This window comes from Eschrichtius robustus, chromosome 2 (genome assembly GCF_028021215.1).
Source record: "Eschrichtius robustus isolate mEscRob2 chromosome 2, mEscRob2.pri, whole genome shotgun sequence".
NCBI classification, from domain to species: Eukaryota; Metazoa; Chordata; class Mammalia; order Artiodactyla; family Eschrichtiidae; genus Eschrichtius; species Eschrichtius robustus.
Window position 1 is genome coordinate 133,395,281 of NC_090825.1, and position 22,392 is coordinate 133,417,672.

Below are 22,392 nucleotides of genomic sequence, written 5' to 3' on the forward strand. Positions count from 1 at the left end.
TGGAATGGTTCTGAGGAAGGGGGCGGCGCCCCGATTTAATCCCTGCCGCCTGCTCAGAGAAGCTGCCTCCCGCTCCCCGCCCTTGAGAAACCCCCTTCTGGGCCTGGGGCTCAGCAGAAGCCGTGCTTGGCATCTGTGTTTCGGGATAGCTCCCACCGACCAGGTGGCCCTCTGGGCTCTGCATTCCCGCCAGCAGCCACCAGGGACAGCGGGAGTCAGGGCAGGATGTGGAGCCTCCAGGCTTCCCGTCCCCGCAGCTGGAGACCCCTCCCCCAACCTACTGCTCGGCACCTTGGGGTGAGGCTGACACCAGCTCCACTGAACAAGCCTCCAGTGTGGGTTTTTTAGGACCAGTGGTTTCAATGGACTGCTCCCTCCCTCCCTCCTCCTCCACCTCTGTTCTTCCCACACCCCTGTCTGCACGTGGCTGCTTTCTCCCCTCTTCCTCCCTTTCTCTCCTCTCTCCTTCTGTTATGGGCTGAACTGTGCCCGCCCCCCAAAATTCATACGTTTCCGCTCTAACCCCCAGTACCTCAGAATGTGACTGTATTTGGAGACAGGGCCTTTAAAGAGGTGACTACGTTGAAATGAGGCCGTTAGAGTGGGCCCTAATCCGGTCTGACTGGCGTCCTTATAAGAAGAAATGTAGACACACAGAGAGACATCGGGGTGCACGTACACAAAGGAAGGACCATATGAGGACACGGGAGAATGCAGTCATCTGCAAGCCAAGGAGCGAGGCCTCAGAAGAAACCAAGCCTACTGGACTTCCAGCCTCCAGAACTGTCAGAAAATAACTTTCTGTTGTTTACGCCACCCGGTCTGTGCTGTCTTGGCCGCCCGAGGAGGCCAACGCACCCTCCGTCTCCTCGTCTCTCCTCTACCCCTCTTGCTCTTTTCCCTTTCTCCTTCCCTCTTCTCTCCCTGTCAGTCTTTCCTTTCCCTTTCTGCATGGAATTTTCTATCCCCCCGCTGCCCCAGATGAGAAAAACGGGAGAGTAGCAGCTTCGCATCATCAGAGAACCAAAACTGATGCTCTCGGCTCTGCTAAACCATGACACTGCCATGTCCCAGGGACCCCCCCACCCCGAGACCTGGAGCCAACCACGGTCCTTAGGGGCAGAGACAGCCTGGGCCCCAGGGAGCCCTCTGGACCGTGCCCAAGAACAGCAGTCCCAGGAGGAAAATGGGCAAGTCCCCTACCCCACCTGAGGGGGTCCACACCCAAAACACACAGGCGGCTCTGGAAGGCACCACGCCTGGCCACCGCCCTGGAAACATCTGTGTCTGTGCTACAGGAACTTCTGCCAGAAGGTAAAGCTGGAGCCATCAGAGCATAGACACGCCGGGTGAACAGACTGCTGGGCAGGCTGCTCTGCTTCCAAACAACGCCAGTGGTGGGGGGATAGCCCAGCCCCTACTCACCCCTCCCAGAGGCCCGGCCCCTTGACCAGCCTCCCAGACGAGCAAGGCATCACCTTACGTCCCTCAGTAAGACTTCCCGACTAGTGCAAGATACCGAGAGGCACAATTTGGTGGAATAAGTACTATGATGAGAGAAGTACAGAGGCACCAAACTCAGGCTTGGGGGTCAGAGAAGGCTTCTTAGAGGAAGTGGCATCTAAGAGGAGATCTAAGGATGAACGAGAGCCGGCCATGCAACAGGAAGTGTATGTGGCAGAGGAAACAGCATTTGCAAAGGCCTAGAGGAGAGAAAAGAGACCACGGGGAACTGAAACATTAACTGAACATTAACATTTGGGGTGGAAGGTGGGTCGTGGCTTGTCACAGAAGAGGCCAACCAGGGAGGAAGTCCTCGGTAGTGTATTTCCTCACGCTCATCACCCTCAACGCTCTGTGTGCCCTGTATCTACCAGAAGGCAGAGAAGGCAGCCAGCCCATGAGTCGGCAAGCTCCCTCTTCCCAGCCTCTGTCATTCCTCGTGGCTGACGGCCTGAAAAGTGATGCTCCCAGCCCAGGGTCGCTGAGAAACCACTTACCTGGGAGAGGATGCACTTCGGTGCGGGGGGCACTGGCCGGCTTGGGGGAGGCCTCCTGGATGATTCTTTCCTCTCTACTGGAGGTCCGGCCCCTGGGGAGTTCCTAGCAGTCCTGCTGAGGTGCGCTGGCAATGGCGCAGGTGGGGACCCACCGTGCAGATAGTCCGCAGGGGGCCTGGGAGGAGGCTGGGAGGGCTTCCGTAGGGTTTCAGGGGTGTTGGTCACCTGTAGGCATGAGACGAGGAACAACGCCTGAGACACAGGAACCCTTAATGCACTTAAAAACTCAGGGGTGGTCTTGTGTGTCTCACTGGCATGCACAGAGGCCCAGGATCCCAGAGGTCAGATGCAACGTTTAAAGTCATTAGGGGATGGCAGAACCAGCTGACCATCTCTCAAGCCAAGAAAGTGTCTTTTATCACCAATCCCGTGGGCCCACAGAGGCGCTTAGGAAAATCTAGCAGAGTCCTGAGGGACAAAGTTAAAGTAGCAAAGTTCATGGTGCAAAGCCCTTACCTTTCGCTTGCCCTGGGGTGTCTGCAACTTGAACGTTGGGTTGGCGTGGCCAGTTCCACTGTTCTGAGACACCCTGAAGGGACAACTAGTAACAAGGAAGGAGAGGGGAAGAGTAAAGGGGGTGTTGTTCGTTGAGGATCGGTGCCTGACAGCCCTCTGACCGGGGCAGGGCTGTGAGCAGCTCAGTCTTCCCAAGTCTGCTCCGGTGGAAGTGGGATGGGTCCTCCTGACCCCCAGCTCCCTAGGCATGGAGACGGTGGCCAATGGAAAACTCCCAAGGAAAGACAATTGGCCTCATACAAAGCAGAGTGTTCCTCAGCACCTTTCCTTCACCCTTTTAAGACCTTTCTCATCCAAGAAGACAAGGATGTCACCAGCCATCAACCAATCTCCCTCAGGCATCGTTCCAGGAGGACCTGGGATTTAAAATCCCCTCCTGAAAAAATGTCATTTAATAGAGGACTCAGAGACTACACACCTTCAATATCCAAAGGAATGAATCGCTTAGGAAAAAAAATTACTCTGTCTTGAGCTCATGTCCAGCCACCCCTGTGATTGACTTGAGCTAGTCGGTTTTTCTCTGTTGCCTCAGTTTCCTGCCCTTTAAAATGGGGAGCAAATCAATTAGATACACGCTAGCAAAGAGATTTCATTTCTATTCCAACTTGAACTGGTTGGGGCATTCTGCTGAGAAGGATTCTGAAGTGATGACCAGGCTCAGCCGAGCTTACTTATTAATAAAAATCAGCTAGTAATGTCTGCCACGGTCAAGGAGCACGGCAGCAGCGGAGAGGGCGGTGTGTACCTGGCATTTGCCTTCCCCGAATTAGACCCACCACCACCAACTTTTTCACCAGGTACTGCTTACGGAAAGCTCTGTGATCTCCAAGTGGACCCCAAATCCTTCACGGCACCCCGTCATACCTGAACTGTTGCCTCAACTTGGAAGGGAGGGCTAGGGGCTTGAGGTAGCCCAGTTTGTTGTTCTGTTTACAGCAGTGGTACATCAGCATGAGGACCGCCAGCGCAAAGATGGCCGAAAACACTCCGGCTACTACAGGACCAGCACCTTCCAGAAATAGAACCCAAGTGAAAGACTTAGAAGCGGTCTGAGCTTTAGCTGTGGATTTCAAATAATGTATTCCCGACACTCTTCAGATATTTGATCTTCATTTACTTTGTATTACTTACTTTAACTTAAAAACTGTAAGAAAAAACACACATTATGTCCCACTGGGAAGCCACTAATATTAGCTTAAACAACCAGGTCAACTTGCTTGGCACAGATCTCATAATAAAGCTTCTCTGGCCACTTCTGCCTAATTGAAGAGAGTGCCTTTTAAGGCAAGGAGTTTCAGCTCTATTATTATTTACCACTAGTTTTCAGCCTGAATCATGATGTTCCTGGACACAAAGCAACCAACACAAAACACTGAGAGTCATAGACTGATCTAAGATTAGAACTTTCACACATAATCCACAATTGCACATTTGGTTTCACCGAACTGCCTCAATGTTCTCACAAACTATAAATCTAAATGTACAAAATATGTATAGACCAGTGACACACTACTTTTACGTTTTATATGTTGAGGTTTCTTCCTTGGGAAAAAAAAAAAAAAAAAAAGTTCTCCATTACTTTTTAGAAGCTTGGAAACCAAAGAGCTAGAATCCCTTAGATTTCCACTAAAAAACTGTACCATTATCTGAGTTTCTGGTTCCTCATTTGAAGCTCTGTTCATGCAAGGAGATCTGAGCCACTATAATGTGCCCTAGGTTCACGACTATTTTTAAGCGGCCGAGAAGGGGTAGTCGCCGCCACCGCCCCCCAGAAAGAACGTGGTTATTCAGTAACCTGTGGTCTGTCTTAATCTCTCTCTAAGCAGCACCGTGCCCCTCAATAGAAGGGACAGAGGAAAAGCAACTGAGGCTGAGCCCCACATCAGGCTGCTAGCCTGGGCCACTCCTCCCACTCGGTCCCTCTCGTTCTCTCGTCTACAAAATCAGGATAGTGAGGCTGACTCGTTATCTCTCCGCATCATGCCACCCGCCCCCACGGCACCCACCCCTCCTCACAAAGGTGGGCAGAGGCCCACGCAGGCCGGGCACTCACTCTCGGGGGGCATGGGCCCGCTGTCGATGCTGCCCCCTTGGCCCGGTGTGTCGCAGACGGGCGGGGCCCAGCCCCCGAAGCAATGGCAGTTCTGATTGTTGTTGCAAACCTGGAGCAAGGGCAGGGCAGAGGCGTCAGCACCCTGGAGAGCTCTGGCCTCCCACGGGGCCTGCCCCCTCAGACACCACGGCACAGGAGCCCCAGAACCCCGGGCACGCGTACCCCGTGGCCATGGCACTTCTTCCCACAGCCTTCTGTTTCGAAGAACGAGGTGTTCCTGCACTGCCCCTCGAAGCAAATCTGTAATGAGAAAGAAGCCGCTCATTACAACGGAAGGGACACTGGTTGGCAATTAGGAGACTGGGGTTTTGCACTCAGAGCTGACGGGACTCAAAAAGGCAGCCTACTTCAGGTTATTACTGTGAAAAATTGAAAACAGCCTAAAAAGCCAAGGACAGGATGGTAGTTAACTAAATTCTGCTATCACTTGTGTGATTAGGGAGAAAAAACCAAATATTCTATTTTTAATAAACATGTGTTATTCCACTCTGTATTGCTATATGTTGGTGATATGTTAATTACTTAATTGTATATTAACGTGCACTAATTGAAATATTATACTTAAAAATAATGACCATGGTGACAGCTGTCTACTTTGTGCCAGGCAGTATACCAAGTGCTTCAAATGTTTTTTATAACATCATTCTCATAGTTAACTCTGAGACAGCGGCCATTACTTTCCCCAGGCTTCCCTGACTCCTAGTCTAGTCCATTTCTCAATTCATAAGATAATTAATGATGAGGACAAAAGAGATAATAGCCAGCCTTCTAAATGGTTTACAGGGATTATCTCGTTTAATCCTTACAACAATTCTGTGCGGTGGGTCTTGCTCCTACTAACATGCTTTATAAAGGAAGCAAGCCACAGGGCCAGAGAGGTTGGGGAAGCTGGGACTTGAGCCCAGGCACCCTCGCTCCAGATTCACACTTTAGTCACTGCAACCCAGCAACTGAGTGAGGCTGGAGAAGGGGACTCACGTGGTTATGGCCACATTTGGTCCCGGTCATCACCAGGCCTGGGTCCAGCATGTCACCCTCCTCCTCGGGACCTCGGTAGACGTGGGTGCCCCGACATCGGATCTGCCTCCCGTTCATGATGATGGTGGTGTCGATGGGCACTGCATTGGACTCCAGGGGCCGGGCCTCAGAACTCTGACACTGGATCTTGCCGCACTTGGCATCTCTGGGCCCGAGAGAGAAGGAGGGAAGAAGATGGAATCAGAGGCAGGGGAAGAGCTGGGGCACCAAAGAGCTTCAATCTTTCTTGACCAGGACAGCAGGCTTGGGTGCGGGAGAGGCAGAAGGGCAATGCGTGTGCTGTAGGGACTCAGCAGGGAAGACCCCATGTGGACTGAGACCAAGGATAAGACGCTAGATCCTCATCCCCAAGCAGATTGAGGCCAGAGAGCTGGCCTTGGGAAGTCCTCTTTACTGCAAGGACAACTGCCTGACCTGAGCAACCTGCCCCCTTATGCTCCTTGCGTCCCCATGCACTCGAGGGCTGCAGCCAGAAGCCTGGTGTCATCCCCGACTTCCCATACTCCCTCCCTCCTATATACCTACTCTAATTCACACCTCCATCCTTTCTCACCTGGACACCAGGAAACTGTCTCCCTGCCTCCAGTCTTGCCCTATAGGAGTCTAATTTCCAAACTGCTCTCAAGCCAAAGTCCAAACGCCCCTAGCCATGCATTCGAGGCTTCTCATGATCTGGTCCCTGCTTAACTAGCTAGGCTCATTTCTCAGCAGCCCCCTCCCCACTGCACCCCAACATTATACTTTAACTATATCAAATTGTTATCAGTTCTTCCTACCAAGAATTTTTCTCTACTCATCTCTCTGCCTGGTACACTCTCCCATGTACCAGCACCATTCCCCATCCTGTTCGACTGGATAATTTCTCCAAATCTCAGCTTAGGCATAACTTCCTTTGAGAAACCACCTCAACCCACTAAGATTGGGTCGGGTGGCTCTCACCGTATTTCCATTATTACACTGTATTGTTATGTTCCATGTACTCAGCACAGTATCTGCCACATGGTCGACCCACAATAGATAGTGGATGGGTGGGTGGGTGGGTGGATGGATAGATGTTTGAAATGAATGAATGAATGGGTGAATAGCAGGCTATTCAGATGAGGGTATAATTAGTACCCTGTGGAAATGACCCAAGAGGGCTGATGCCCCGCCCTACTATAAGAAGGTCCCAGAAGGAGGTCGGACCAGTTTTCTAGGAAGCATTGCCATCCGCGCCCTCCCTCTGACTTCCTTAGGGCTGAATGGCACATTGCCAAAAGGGCCTGGAATAGATTTATTTAAAGGCCCAGTTTGGGGCCAGCCAAGCTGCTGAGAGGGTGGGAGTGAGGACAGAGTAGGAATTCCTTTGTCACCCTCATCTCGTGGGGTCTGCCCTATGGTCATCACCTCATGTTGCACTTCTTGTGTTTCCCATTCATGTCCTTCCCACAGTTTCCAAAGGTGTCCCCTGCCACATTCACCTTCTCGAAGCAGAGATCAGGAGCAGGCCGGGCTCCTGGGTGGGCAAGAAACATTTATCAGTACACTAGCCAACGTTAGTGGAAGTCAGAAGCCCCCAAAGGGCAGAGCTAGCCCTTGGCAAAATCAGAAGGTTAAGAAAGTTTTAAGGGAGGGAATATTCAGCCTTTTCTTTCTTTACCCCTATCAGTTATTCGACCCCCACCTCCTCAAGACCTACCAGTAGAAAAAGGTTTTACATCAGTTCTTTATACCTTATTGAGGTTTTATATCTGTGGGAGGTTTGTGTGCTAAGCCTCCTCTCTAATGAAGAAGCCCTGTCCCATCTCAGGTTTTTTACTAAAGGTAATACCCGTACAACATTTTAAAGAATAAAGCATGTCTTTCAGTTTTTTCTACCTAGTCATTCCAGTTCCTACTTTCCTACAACCTGGTGAAGCAATCTTAATTAACAGTGTATCTTCTAAAGATAATTTTATCTCTACCATCTAGATACAATTCTTGTGTATCTTCTAGAGATAATCTATCTAATAAAGAGTGGCAGCATAGTCTATTCACTGGTCTGCATCTTGCATTTTTCACTTAATTTACCGCGAGAGTTCTTTTTTTTTTATTCAGTACATACAGAGCTGCCTCCTTTTATTCAGCTGTATAGTGTCCCAACGTATGGAGGTACCAGAATTATTTTAATTGGTCCCTACTGAAGGATTTATAGGTTGTTATTGGTATCACTAACAGTGCTGCAATAAATATCGTTGTAAATCTATCTTCACATAAATGTGCAAGTACAAATGTAGGATACATCCCCAAGGAGTAGTATGGATGAGCCCAATGACAAGCACACTTAAAATTCTGCTATCTCCAAACAGCTTTCCATTGGGTTTGTACCTATCTGTTTTCCCACACCCTCCACAACTATATTATTATTGTTCTTGTTGTTATAGTATTATTATTATTACCTTATTATATTAATTCTTCAGTCTTTGCCAATATGATACATGAAAAAAAAATCCCATCCCATAGTTGTTATAATTTGCTTATAGCTTAAGGCCATTTGCATTTCCTTTTCTGTCTCCATCCTCTGCCATTTTTGTTGGATTATTCTTATCCACTCACCCACTCTGAGAATTTAAAGCATCAAGGAACTAGGAAGAACACTGCCTACTGCCTCTCCCTGAAAGTCTACCCTGAGGCAAGGGGATTGAAAAAAGGTAATATCTGGAGATGCTGTTTTAAACCAAGGATTCTAAGCTACCCAGAGTGCCTGAAGGGGGAGGCTGGCTAGGAAGCAGTGGGGTGGGAGGAGGGCCATTCCCCCCAGGAGAGCCTTACCAGGACCCCACAGCTGCTGGCACTGCTCCTGGTAGGTGAGGCACATGCCGTTGTAGCAGTAAGCCTGGCCACCCTCGCAGGGGGTGCCGTCCATCTGGTAGAAGTTGGTGGGGCAATGGGGGGACTTGCCCGTGCAGAACTCCGGGAGGTCACACTGCCGCGCCTGCTCACGGCACAGTGTGCCAGGGGCCAGCAGCTGAGCCGAGGAATGAGAGGGGAAAAAAGAGGTCAATCTGCCACCTGCCCTCAACCCTCCCAGCAAGGGCTCATGAGCGTCACTCTCGTGGAACAGAATTTCCCATTACCATTATTTCAGAGTGCTTTTAACATGACCTCATTAGCTCAAATCACCATCATTCATCTAATATGAATAGAGACTTAGGGTTTCGAGGTGTTTTCACAAATGCTAAGTCTACGTAGCAGTCTTAAGAAGTAGGTAAAAAATAATATTTATGCAACAATTTACAGTTTACTAAGTGCTTTAGTAATAACAGCTACTTTATGGAGCTCCCACTTAAGTGCCCAGTACAAATATTACTTCATTTAGTTTTCATGATAGTCCTATGTAATTTAATTATCCCTATTTTACAGATGACGAAACCTGAGGCAAAAGAGGTTAAATAATGTCTCCAAAGTCTCATGGTTAGTAAGTGGCAGAAGAGTCAAGCCCACTAATATATATGTAGAGATACACACACACACACACAGAGTAGCATTCATACATCTTTGAATTTACAAAGCACTCTGGCAATAATACATCCCCATTACTGAGCCAAGCGCCAGGCTAAGTATGTTACACATACTCAAGTCATGAGATCCTCACAATATCCATGAGCTAGATATACTGCTATTTGCCTCATTCTGCAGATGAAATAACCTGATCAATAGCACACCTTGGGCAACCGGTAAACACTGAGTTTCCACTTGAGTCTTCCAGCCTCCCAGGGTGGTCAGAGTTATTAGTACTCTTCCCATCTTACAGATAAAGAACCTAGGCTTGGATGGGTGATAGGCTGCCCCAAATCACACACAGGGCTTGAATTGAAGGTCTCAGACTCCAAGCCTCTTCTTTTCCCACACACTTCTCTCCAGGAACTCCTTTCCAAGATCCAAGCTGAAACCCTGGGACTGGGAGATGGGCGCTCTCCACACTCACTCTCAGGCCTTAGCCTGAGACTCGGGGACCTGACCCAGCTAGCACAGCCTCCCTGGGGGACGCCGGGTGCATCCTAGAGTCAAACCACATGGCGTGGGAGTTCCCCTGAGCCAGGCAAGGAGAGCTACGTCTGAGAACAGCGCCCCTCCACACTCCCGGGGGACTCCACGCCACCCACAAGGCCCTCCCAAGACAGAAGGCAAGAATGGGCCAGCTGAGCAGCTTTCTGACAGTCTCAGTTCAAGGGTGGCCTCAGGATGCATCTCTCCACCTGAGAGCAAGATGGAGGGGAAGAGGACCCACCCTGGAGCCAGCCTGCCTGGGTTCAAATCCCAGCTCCTTAACCAGCAGTAGGACTTGTGTTTATGCACCCGTGAGGGTAATAACCCTCTCGTGGTTATTGCTAGAAGGTCATGCTAGAAGGAATGTTCTAATAAAGTACTTGAACAGTATGTGGAACATAATGAGCCCTCAGCAAGTGGTAGGTGGAAGCACAGTCCACAATCCTATCCAAAACCCTGGGACCAGATGGATGTCAGACTTTACAGAGTTTAGAAAGCAGACACTACACAGATGTACATATATATGTGTGTATATATATATATACATACACATACACATTACATATGTATGTTATATAACCCACCAGCAAGGCCTAGGAGTATACTTTATAATCACACACATTAATATTTCTGCAATGAAATATAATATTCACTTTAAGTGTGATTTTTTTTTTAAGACTATAATTAGACTCATGTCAATTCAGGTCAAATTTTGCCACCGTTAAGTTAAAAAATTTTTTTTGAGTTTTCAGAACTTCCTAAATTTCAGAATTATAGATAAGAGACTGTAGACCTATAGTAATATTAGTGGTAAAAATGATGTGATCTTTCACATCAATATTAAGAGAGTGGGCTCCAGAGTCAGGTAAACCTGGTTCAGCCTCTTCCTGGCTGTGTGATCCCAGAGAAGCCACTTATCCCTTCTGAGCCCCAGTTTCCTCATCTTAAATGGAGGATATTAATACACATCTCATGGGGCTTTTGTAAGGATTGAATGAGATGACATATATAAAATTCTCTGTACCATGCCTGGCACCTAATAAGCAATTCATTAATGTTAATCAAAACTGTGATGAAGATTATTATGAGCTCCAAATAAAATCAAGCCTACTCTTTCTGGACACTTTTCTTTTTTTAATCTCCCATCTTCCAGGAGGCGCACACAGCCCTCTGGGATGATCTGAACTCAGTGAGGCCCAATATAGAAAAAAGTAAACTTTGTTCAAGGGCCCTTTCTAGCTCCATGTTTCTGAAACTGTGATGCCACCACTTCCCCAGGATAGAGGCTGAATCCTGGCCATTACCCCCCAGCAGAGTCTTGGACTGTTAGGTCAGAACCCTGGGCAGGGAGGAAAGGGCCACTTACCTTACACCGGTGACAGCAGGAGCCGTGGGCACACTCTGCCCCCTCTCTCAAGGTGCAATTAGAGGCATTGCAGCAGGGGTTATCACATTCCTGGGGAGGCAGTGAGAGTGGGCATGAGGCTCTTGGGCAGCAGGGCAGGGAGACAGGGGACTAGGCAGGGTGAGGGCCTTTACCCCCTACCCTGCCCCACGGGCCCCTGGGAAGTCTCCACCAAAAAATCACTTTATAGCTTTATCATTAAGGTAATACGTATACATTGTAGAAAATATACATATGCATAATCATCAGTAACACACAACTTGACACAACTACATTTTGCATTTTTCTAAGCACTTTCCTATACACATACGTAGACATATACTCATTTTACAAAATCATAGTATCCATACTGCTTTTAACTTAACATAATATGCCCATTTCTCCTTGTAATCATGGATTCTTCTAAAACATGATTTTTAGCATAGTATTATGTTATATGGAAATTCTGTGATTAGTTTTTCTCATCCCCAACACAACATCCAGAGACCATGTCTTCTACTGCTGCACTTCCTGCCCCCCACACTCCTAAACCTTACTATCTGATAAAAAGAGGCCATCAGGAGTCAGGGCATGCTGGAACAACTCCTGAACAATTTATGTCAGCCCCCGGGCCTGCTTCCCCAGACTTCTCTTGCCATCTCCTGCTCCTCCTCAACCCTCGCTGGCCTGGACCCTTCTCTAGGGGTTCCATGCTCTCCTCTCTTCCTTCCTGCCCTACGGGTCCTGATTTGCTGACATACAGCATGAGATTTAAAAAGATGACGGGACTCCCCTGGTGGCGCAGTGGTTAAGAATCCGCCTGCCAATGCAGGGGACATGGGTTCAAGCCCTGGTCTGGGAACACCCCACATGCCGTGGAGCAACTAAGCCCGTGAGCCACAACTACTGAAGCCCACGTGCCCTAGAGCCCACGCGCCACAATTACTGAGCCCATGCGCCGCAACTACTGAAGCCCGCACACGCTAGGGCCTGCGTGCTGCAACTACTGAGCCCGCATGCTGCAACTACTGATGCCCACACGCCTAGAGCCTGTGCTCTGCAACAAGAGAAGACACCGCAATGAGAAGCCCGCGCACCTCAACGACTGAGCCCACTGGCTGCAACTAGAGAAAGCCCGCACGCAGCAATGAAGACCCAACGCAGCCAAAAAATTAATTAATTAATTAATTTTTTAAAAAAGATGACGATTATCTACAAAACAGAAATAGAGTTATAGATGTAGAAAACAAACTTATGGTTACCAGGGGGTAAGGGGTAGGATAAATAGGGAGATTGGGATTGACATATACACACTACTCTATATATAAAATAGATAATAAATAAGAACCTACTGTATAGCACAGGGAACTCTACTCAATACTCTGTAACAGCCTATATGGGAAAGGAATCTAAAAAAGAGTGGATATATGTATACGTAAAACTGATTCACTTTGCTGTACACCTGAAACTAACACAACATCGTAAATCAACTATACTCCAATAAAATTAAAAAAAAAAAAAAAAAAGATGACGAGATGCCCAGTGACTCCGAATGTCCCTATCACACTCCTACTATAGAGACAGGCCCATCCATGGGTCCCTCACAGCAGGATTAGGAGGCACAATTATGCCCATTTCACACAAGGGGAAACCGCAACTCAGACAAGTCCAGTGGCTGGTCAAGGCACATACCTGGCAAGTGTTGGAGCCGAATTCAAGCCATGTCTGCCTGGGGCCCACCCCGTGCTTATTAACCATATCATAACCGTCACTGTCCAGGTCTGGCTTGTTGGAGAGACACATGCCACCACCTGACTACAGATGCTCATCCACCTGTCTCCCCCTCAGAGAAGGAATAAGGGGCATTTTCTTTCCATGAATCTCCTACCACCCTGGGCTCCAGGTAGACCTGTGTTCCTTCCCCTCTAGCACACCACGTTTCTTCTCACCCTAAGGCACGGTTCCTCCTCTAGCTGAAGTGTGCCTTGGCCTCGTTGTGCTTCTCGCTAACGCCTACCTCAGCCTTTGGCTATGGGGTCAGAGGTCACACTCCCACCTGAGTAGGGCAGTTCCCCTCACATTACATATACTCCTAGCATCATGCCATTGGCCCTCCTAGCACTTACCACAGTTGTATTTATACATTTTTGCAATTATTTGGTCAATGTGTGTTTCCCCCACTGGACTATACACTCCATAAGGACAGGGACCATGTCTATTTTTTCTGCCTATCTATTTTCCTGTCCCTGGCACATGACATAGTACCACATACTCAGTAAATATTTGTTGAATGAGAAGCTCCTCTGAATATAAGCCAACTGGCCAAGCCCACTCACAGGCTGCTCTTCAACCCCACCGGGCCCTCCATGATAATACAACTCTCTCCTTTCTGAAGGGTCTGGGCTGATCTCTTTGAACTCATGGTGGTGCGGATGGTGAGCCTTTAACTAGTTCTTGTTTTATTATGAAAGTTACGTGCTGGCATTAAGAAAAAGTCAAACCATAGAGAAGATTATAAAATCAAATAGTCTTTTCCCACATATACAGACCCTCAATCTCACCCGCATAGTTTATTCTGAATACGTAGAATTACTCAAGCATTCTCCCACACATTATTTTGCATGTTAACCTACATATTTTCATCCTTCAAAAAACAGATATGAAACTATTCAGTTCTGCTTTCTGCAGAACAGCAAGCATCTGTTAAAAGTGAGAGAGCTATGCTGTACGCCCACCACTCTCATTCTGAAGATTATAAGGAAGGAAAGAGCTTGTACACCAAGAGCTCTGCTCCTTCTTCCTCCTAGAAGCCCCTTTCAGACTTGCTGGTACTTCCTACATCCCCTTCCTTTCAATCATCTTTTTCTCCAGGCCAAACAGCATGAGCTTGTTGTTTTAAGCATCCTCATAAGGCCCAGGTTCAAGTTCATATATCCGGCTGCATGGCCTTCAGAATAAATTCAGTGCAGCTGGAGGGCCAAGGAGGCCACCTGTGGCTTCACTGGCAAAGACTGTGGTTTCCGGGTAGACCTGATGCTCACAAGGAGCACTCCACCCCAATCTGGACATAAACAATGTCAACTTCAAACCAGGAGGGTCTATAGAAATGGTCCATATTTAAGGCTTACTCCCCACATCTTATTTGTGATGGGGTCTTTGACAGCCACGTGTATGCAGGAAATGCCTAGGACTAAATTTTCGCTTGCATTCTCTTTAACCTTGAGATTTGAAGCCAATGCAAATTCTTCCCCTCCCACTAGCACCAGCACAACACCTTACCTCCTCCTCCCCACAGTCACATTCTTCCCCATCTTCCAGGTACCCATTTCCACATCTCTGGCCTCCATACAGCGTCCTGGTGTCCGGCATGTTGGAGAGACACATCCCCCCGCCTGACTGCAGATACCTGTCCAGCTCCTTCCTGTTGCATCTGTTGAACACTCTGGGAAAGGGGTGCCTGGGAGAAGAACAAGGTTGGAATTAGCTGGGAGTCTGAGCATCAAGCAGCCAGAACAGCATCAATCCTGCTGCCCATGAGGCTGATTCCAGCTGGACTCAGACCCCTATAGTCCCATGCACACATATTCTGCCCCCCCTAGAACATCACCTGTACATTAACATTCTAAGAATTAAGAAATATTAACCACCCCATAATGCCTTTTTTCTCACACTCCATGGAGGATTTACTTGAGAATTTGAAGCAACAATTTCACCCGTTTTCATGAAGGAGTTGCAATAAATAAAGGATAACTAGTGTGTTACAATAGGTCTCTTGAGCCTTAGAGCTGAATAAAATTCCAGCCAACCCAAACTCTTCCTGAAGCTGATATTAGATGGAGATTTTCTTAGAACAGAAGACCAGGCCAAAAAAGGCCAAGTTCAAGGGTTTAATTTCTTCGTTGGGCCAGTGATCTGATCTCTGTTCTAAGGATGCAGGCAGCACTCCAAACTCAACCAGCTAACTCACAAACACATGGTCTTTATCACAAGAATATGAAAGGTCCTGGATCCCGCTACTGGGAAAAAGAGTCAAAAGTCATACACTCTCTGGCGGCAGGTCAGTACCACAATTTGGGTCTATAAGGGAAGAGTTATCCTGATCCCAATTCTCTAAACCAGCTAAAGGTTAAACACTGGAGGGTTTTCTTCAGTTGTCAGGAATGTCACAAAGAACTTGTTACTAATAATTGTTAAACTACTAAAATTTGTGAACAGCTTAAAAACAAATTGGAGTAGTAATTAATATAACTCTCTCAACCATTTGACTACAAATATGCTTTTTAGATTGAGAGAGAAAGAGGTGGACTTAATGGTGAGCTCACAGGGATTTGAGCATGACCCATGGAGTTGTCCCCTGCATGTCAACATCATCCTTTGTGTGTCACTTTCTCTGAGAAGTGAGGAGAAAACACTGGACACTGGAGCTCCAAGAAAGCTGCATCTCCTATCTATCTATCTATCTATCTATCTATTTAGGCTGCGTTGGATCTTCATTGCTGCGCACAGGCTTTCTCTAGTTGCGGCAAGCGGGGGCTACTCTTCGTAGCAGTACGCAGGCTTCTCACTGCGGTGGCTTCTCTTGTTGTGGAGCACGGGCTCTAGGCGCACGGGCTTCAGTAGTTGTGGCACACGGACTTAGAAGTTGTGGCTCTCGGGCTCTAGAGCACAGGCTCAGTAGTTGTGGCGCACGGGCTTAGTTGCTCTGCGGCATGTGGGATCTCCCCAGAGCAGGGCTCAAACCCGCGTCCCCTGCACTGGCAGACGGATTCTTAACCACTGTGCCACCAGGGAAGCCCCTGCATCTCCTCTTGGAGACACACCATTCCCTAAGAAGCATAAGCAGACCCTAACGGTTTGGGGTGGGAGGAACACAAGCTCCCACCATGGTGCCTTCTGAAGAGTGACTAGGGTCCCGGAAGGACCCAGTGTTCTCTGCTGTCTGAGTCCAGGCACTGACTTTTAAGCAACTCCAGAATTCTCCTTCAAAGGTTCTGGTTTAAAGACCCCTCACGACTACAGGGAGATGGAGCTGCCTTGTCCTTATTCCTTGTGGTAAACACAGCCTGTAAATTCCCTGAGGAGTCACTGTGGGGTGTGTGATTGCTCCCCTTCCCTTTCCTTGTTCTGGAGGCTCAGCGCATTCAATCTGGCCTGAGGCATAACAGCACTGATCACACTTCATTCACATGGAGGGATTAAGGATTGTGGCTGTTATAAATGGGTTCTCAGCAGAAATTCATGAAGTGGAAAAGACACACGTGGTCATGCCAATTTTATAGCTAAAGAACCCCAAGACAGAAATTAAGTATATCTAAGGTTACACCACACCAAACTTCCTGCTAGAAACCTGTGCTCCTTCCACACGATTGTTTTCTTGGTCTTCTTCCAATGCTTTTGTTGTCAAAACCCCCTTTTTCTTCACTGCCCCCGTTAGTATAACAGAGGCTCCCTGGGCCGGGAGCAACACGGGGGCCGCACTGGCCTCTCGTGCCCGGCCGTCCTCCCCGTCCTCCCCTTCCGGCTTGACTCACCCGGTGGCAGCTGCCATGATGCACCCACCATCAGCCGCGCTGGCGGAGCAGCAATCCGCGGAATCATGGCTCATCCCGAAGTTGTGGCCCATCTCGTGGGCCATGGTGGCAGCCACGCCAATGGCATTCTCAGAGTGGTCCTGCTCAGGGAGACAGTTCAGGTCAAGGACATCTCCCCGCTACAGCCCTGCCTCTTCTTTAGCCAAGCCTCACAGCCCTCCACTGATTATACCATTGCTGTGCGTACAGGCTCGGTGACCAAAGCCCGTGCTCTTAACTACCCTGCTGCATCTGTCAATAAATACAGGTGGATAGAGGGGTGGACAAATAAATGGACAGCAGCCTCCTTGCTGTCTACTTCACAGGTCAGACATGAGAAGTCCAAACACTCTCACGAAGTCAGAGAGAACTTCAAAAGAGGGCAATAATTTCCTGTGACTCTGAGACAGGCTCTTGTTCCATAAAGATATACAGAACAACACAGGACTTCAGATTAAAAAAATACATTTTATCTCTGTATCTTACAATTTCTCAGCCCCTGGTCTGGAACATATAAGACATCTAGTGATGTATGATTAATGTAATTGCTTCAAGGTTCTCCTGAGCTTGAAAATTGGGGATAAATTACAATAAATGAAAATTCATCCCTGAGTACCTCCACCTCTTAGAACTTAATGCCTTCATTTTAAACAATTGCCCTTCTTTATGTCCAACCTTCTTTTTTCCTGCAACAATTAATATAAAATTATTTTTTAGAAGATGACCTCCTGTCTTGTGGGGCAGCTCTCCACCTTCTGCAGCATCAGTATATTGGCTGAGACTCACCATGTTGACCCCTCCAGACTGGTACACAGAGCACATGGCCATGAGGGGGGCCAGGCCGATGGTGGTGCCGTGGAAAGACATGCCCCTGCAGGAGGGAAGGAGAGAGGGTGATTGGAATGGGGACCGAGAGGGCTGTTTCCAGGTGCCCAGGAGTGGGTGGCCATCACGGCATTCCCTGGCCCTGCTGACATTCCCAGATCATTCCCAAGGGGAGAGATCCCACTACTCTAGGCCAGCTGGACAACTTCCAGGTCACCACACCTCTCACTTCCTCTCACCTACTCTCTCACTGCTCCAGAGAAAAAGAAGAGAGAGCAAAAGGTCACTTCTTCCCACAATATGCCCGTAGCCCCATTCCCTGGAAGGAAATGGGCAGGGCTTGCAAAGCTGCATCCCATTCCTGCCGCAGAGGAAAACGTCAGAGGGTGGGGGATGAGGGAAGGGTGGCACAGGTTCTGATGCTGAAGTGAATCATGCCCACTTCCGCCAGCTGCCAGGGTGCCCTGCCATATCCCTGGCTCTGTGGTATGTGTATGGGGGGGGGGGGGTCAGGGCAGCAGCTGTGGGGGCTGATGCTTCATTCCTGCATCACTCTGGGGCCAAGGAAACAGATGTGTCCCATCAGGAGCCTCAAAAAGTGCAGCTGGGTGCAAGGAGAAGCTGTTTCTGCCTTTGTTTTGCAACTGTGCTCCTAATCTGCCAACAGCCAGCTACATTCCCCCAGTTTAATACACGCTTTTCTCAGCTGTATGCATCCAGGGCAGGGGCAAAGGAATGAATAAAATACCAGTGTTTTCGTGCATGCCACAAACATGAAATTCATTTAAAGGATCTACAGGGAAGTTCATTACATCATGCTTTTATATCTCTGTGTTTGTCTTCTTACTTAGACCATGATATCTTAGAGAGTCAAGGCTGTCTCATTTATTTTGGGGTCATTAGAACTTAGCATAGAATCAGACACATAGTGGGTGCTTAATACATGTTTGCTGAACTCAAGGCATGTTTATCTTCAGAGAAACAATCTGCAAAAACATACATGCAAATCTCTATGACGCCCTACTGGTTATCTGATAAACTCACACATGGCTCCGAGGAAGTCCTACTGGAAATTGGATTCAAGATCTTGCCCAAAGCAGAACTCCAGGCTTTCAAAGATCAGGCCAAAGTTTTGGTAACCAAAGACTCTTCCTAGGTAAATGTGCCATCATGAAGTAAGCACTCACTCAGGTTTGTGGTACAGCTATTTCCCCGGTCTCTTTTAAAGAGTAAACAAAGGTTTAAATGATTGTTGTTTCAGAGAGATTTAGGAAACAGGAAAAAAAAAATTGGTTTTATTATGTATGTGCCTTTTGTTGTAACTTCCTGAGAATACCTTTGGAAGTCAACAATAAATACTAGATAATCACCACGGGGGACTGTCAAGGGCCACCACGACCCCCATCAGTTTCTGTTCTTTTCTCTCTGGGGATTGAACAAACTCCAACACAACCGCCCTCTCCCCCCATGTCTCCCTCCCCCCAAACACACTCTTCCTGCACTATCTGCCACTTGACTGTCTCGCAGTCGGCCGTGAGCCCCTGGGAATGACATGAAGGACAATCCGAGGAGGTCCCTCTCCTGTGCCTGCTTTGGGCGATTAACACCTGTTCTAGAACAAAGCGCCACGAAGATCAAGGTGAGCCCCTTAGAAAGTCTGTTTCAAAGCAGCCACGACCAACAGTCACTCACTTCCCAAATACACACCCAATTGTTTCAGAGACTCAACTAAATATGTCTGAGGCTAATTTTCTTATCTGGGTTGTAAACACTTCTTGGGATTGCTATGACTCAGGCTTTTTAATATTTTCCTGGATATACTGGGTACGGAGCACATGCCTGAGGAACACTTCGTTACCTGGACTGGAGAGTCAGGACGGCTTAGTGCAGCCAACCTTCAGCACTGGGGAGAAAAGGACGAACAGCACACGCACTGCAGGCAGGGGCTTTGCAGCCCGGGCCAAGGCAACACATATGGAAAAGGCTACTTACGTGATTAACTGTGCATTGTCATGGCTCTTCCGGGGGAGTAGCTTGCGCCTCCAGCTAAGAAATGACCAGAGGGTAGAGTACGGGTTCTCCGAAACTTCACACATATTCCCATGAGTCCACACCTCCAAGCCCACGAGGGCAATCCGGATATTCAAGGATCGGTAAAACTGAAAACACACACAGAAGAGTCACAGCATCATCTGTCAACACCACTTGAGATTATGAGCCCCTTCCTAGCCCAAGCGCTCAGAGCACAGATTCCAGATTTCTCTTCTACACCTGACTCCAAGGGGAGGAGGGAACAGGTGTTGCTCTTCACCTTCTCAGAAGGGGGACATCCTGAGACAGGCACGACATCCTAAGAGAGGCTCTGCCCCTGGTGGCAGAGCTGGGGTGACTTAGCTTAGAGAAATGAAGACTGAGATAGGACACAGTGTTGCTTTCAGACATGCACGGGGTTCTCATGTGGAGAAAGGATCAGCATTTTTGCACATGAGCCTAAAGTGGGGCTCAGTCTATAGGTAAAAAAGACAGGAAGACATTTCATTTCAAACAGGAAAAAAGCTTTCAAAGCGAGCTAAGCCACGCTGTCATCTATAATAAGGACCTTTGGCCCAGGTGTCTGGTACAACTATCCCTCCCAATTCCTTTACGGCCCTTATCATTTTTATACATGTCTAAAAAGTTCTCTTGTATATGGATTTTCAAAACAAGTTTATTGAGGCATAATTTACATATCACAGAATCCACCCATTTTAGGTGTACAGCTCAATATTTTTTAGTAAATTTACCAAGTTGTAAAGTGATCACCATAATCCAATTTTAGACTATTTTCATCACACCAACAAGATCCCTCATGTCCATTTACTATCATTGTCCATTTTCACCCCCAGACGTGGGCAATCACTAATCCACTTTCTGTCTCCACAGATTTGCCTTTCCCAGACATATTCTATAAATGAAATTATACAATATGTGGTCTTTTGTTATTTCTTTCATTTAGCATGTTTCTGAGATTCATCCGTCTTGTAGCCTGTATCAGTCTGCCATTCTTTTTTATTGCTGACTAGTATTCCATTGTGTGGATATACTAATGGATTTATTGGAAGACGTCTCCCACTCATTTTGGAAGTAAATGGGTGTAAATGAAATACATGTAGATAGATGTGCTTACTTTCAAAATTTCCTTCCCCATCACTGGGGGTTTTTGGGTTTTGTGAAGGATGCCATAAACAGGTTGCAAGCTTTAGGCTGCAAAGGTCCCAGATAATCTTCAGGATTTTGTCCAACCCAGAGATCCTGAAATTCTATAAATGGGCCTTGATCCTTGGGCTCCTTAAGGCTAGAGCTACATCTAACTTTCATGGCACAGTATCTTTCATCTCACACACACATAGGAGGAAGAGGGTTTTCCTTAAAGCGAAGTACTGGAAGGCGTAGGTACAAGGAATTCTTTGACTGGCCTACCCTAGAGAATACTGAGACAGCAACTTAAAAAAATTGCAGGTGAACCTAGGTCACGTGAGCAGGAGATGCCATCTTAATCCAAAAGTGGCAGGTACTGCCCCAGGTAAATATAACAATCATACCACCAATGCTTATCAAGTGCTTTCTATGTATTAAGCACTGAGGCTTAGAGAAGTTCAGTAACTTGCCAAAGTCTCAGCAGGAAGCTGGCAGAGCCAGGGTTAAGACCCGGATTATTAGACCTCAGAGTCTACTCAAGACACTACACTGCTGAAGTGCTACCATATTTACACATCCAGAGAATCAACTTGCCCCCAAGAAACTGTGATGTAAATGGGCTCCAGATTCAGCAGAGTATCAGTTGATTTCAATGGAAACTTTGATTTTCCTGTTTTGGGCCTGGTCAATCATTACAGAAAATAAAGGGTTTGGATTTCAATTTGAACTTGCTTCACTAGGGAGCTTTTTGAGGACTTAAACTTGGCTTTTTTTCACAGTTAAGGAAAAACATTTTTGATTCGGTTCATGATTCAGCTGATTAGCGCAGTACATTCCAGTTTTAGTTGCATAATAGTTCAGTTCAAGTAGGTGGGTCAGCAAGCCTCAGAGAAGTGAGTTTGCCTTCCCTAACCCCAGCCGGGAGTGACTAACCTCAGCTGCAGATGAGAGAACCGAGACTGCTTCACAGAGCAGACCAGCTGGCAAGGCTGGGGGCCTTCCAGCAAGGATGTGGTTTGCTAACGCCTCTCTTCTCCTTCCACTTTTCACCAGCACCCCTGGTTCTATCACCCAGACCAGCTGCAGAATCCACATAGTGAAACCCAGCCAAGTCTCCCACCTGCAGCATCTCCAGAACAATAGATGTCACATGGGGGATAACAGGGTCTACCCCCAGGGAAACAAGCTTTTCTTGTTTTCCCAGATGCTGAGTGTTTGGGTTGTGGGATCATTTAGATGTTATTGTTGAGTGAATTGAAGGCTAGAGAGAGGACTGGACTGTGTCCCTGGAGTCCTTCCTTCCAGGAAATGCCAGTGTTTGACTTTCACCAGGCACCAAACACTGACCAGCGTTTCCAGAGTCATCTACGGCAAAAACACAGGGCATAGACCTGCCCATCCAATGACTTCAGAACACTACCAAATTTGCTTGTAAATCCCTAAAAATATTTGTTCTCTTCCTTATCCTCTAATACTGAAAAAAAAAAAAAAAAAAAAAATTCCCCCTTGAGACCTGGGATCCAGGAATCCCTAGCAGGCCCAGAGTTAAGGTTCAGAAGTTTTGTGAGTGCCCTGAAATTGTACAATAAATGTGATCAGATTCTCAGAGACCTGCGATCCCAAACATTAAAATCTACTTTTTAAAACTATTTATTACTCGCCTATCAAGAGGCCACGGTCATTCTAGGTTACCTCTTCTGC

The 22,392-nt window shown here is 47.6% G+C and overlaps 1 protein-coding gene across 1 annotated transcript in view; it reads right to left on the reverse strand.

Annotated features, from left to right (window-relative positions):
• ADAM19 (ADAM metallopeptidase domain 19) overlaps nt 1-22,392 on the reverse strand; it is an 88,014-nt gene that overhangs the window by 11,147 nt on the left and 54,475 nt on the right. The window contains exons 9-21 of the mRNA XM_068536283.1: nt 19,507-19,673; nt 17,476-17,560; nt 16,651-16,790; nt 14,399-14,576; nt 11,102-11,191; nt 8,518-8,713; nt 7,114-7,222; nt 5,668-5,872; nt 4,852-4,929; nt 4,630-4,738; nt 3,441-3,585; nt 2,517-2,601; nt 2,001-2,225 (exon numbers count right to left, since the gene is read on the reverse strand). Of these exons, the coding sequence (XP_068392384.1) occupies nt 2,001-2,225; nt 2,517-2,601; nt 3,441-3,585; nt 4,630-4,738; nt 4,852-4,929; nt 5,668-5,872; nt 7,114-7,222; nt 8,518-8,713; nt 11,102-11,191; nt 14,399-14,576; nt 16,651-16,790; nt 17,476-17,560; nt 19,507-19,673 (1,812 nt within the window). The remainder of the gene's footprint in view (nt 1-2,000; nt 2,226-2,516; nt 2,602-3,440; nt 3,586-4,629; nt 4,739-4,851; nt 4,930-5,667; nt 5,873-7,113; nt 7,223-8,517; nt 8,714-11,101; nt 11,192-14,398; nt 14,577-16,650; nt 16,791-17,475; nt 17,561-19,506; nt 19,674-22,392) is intronic.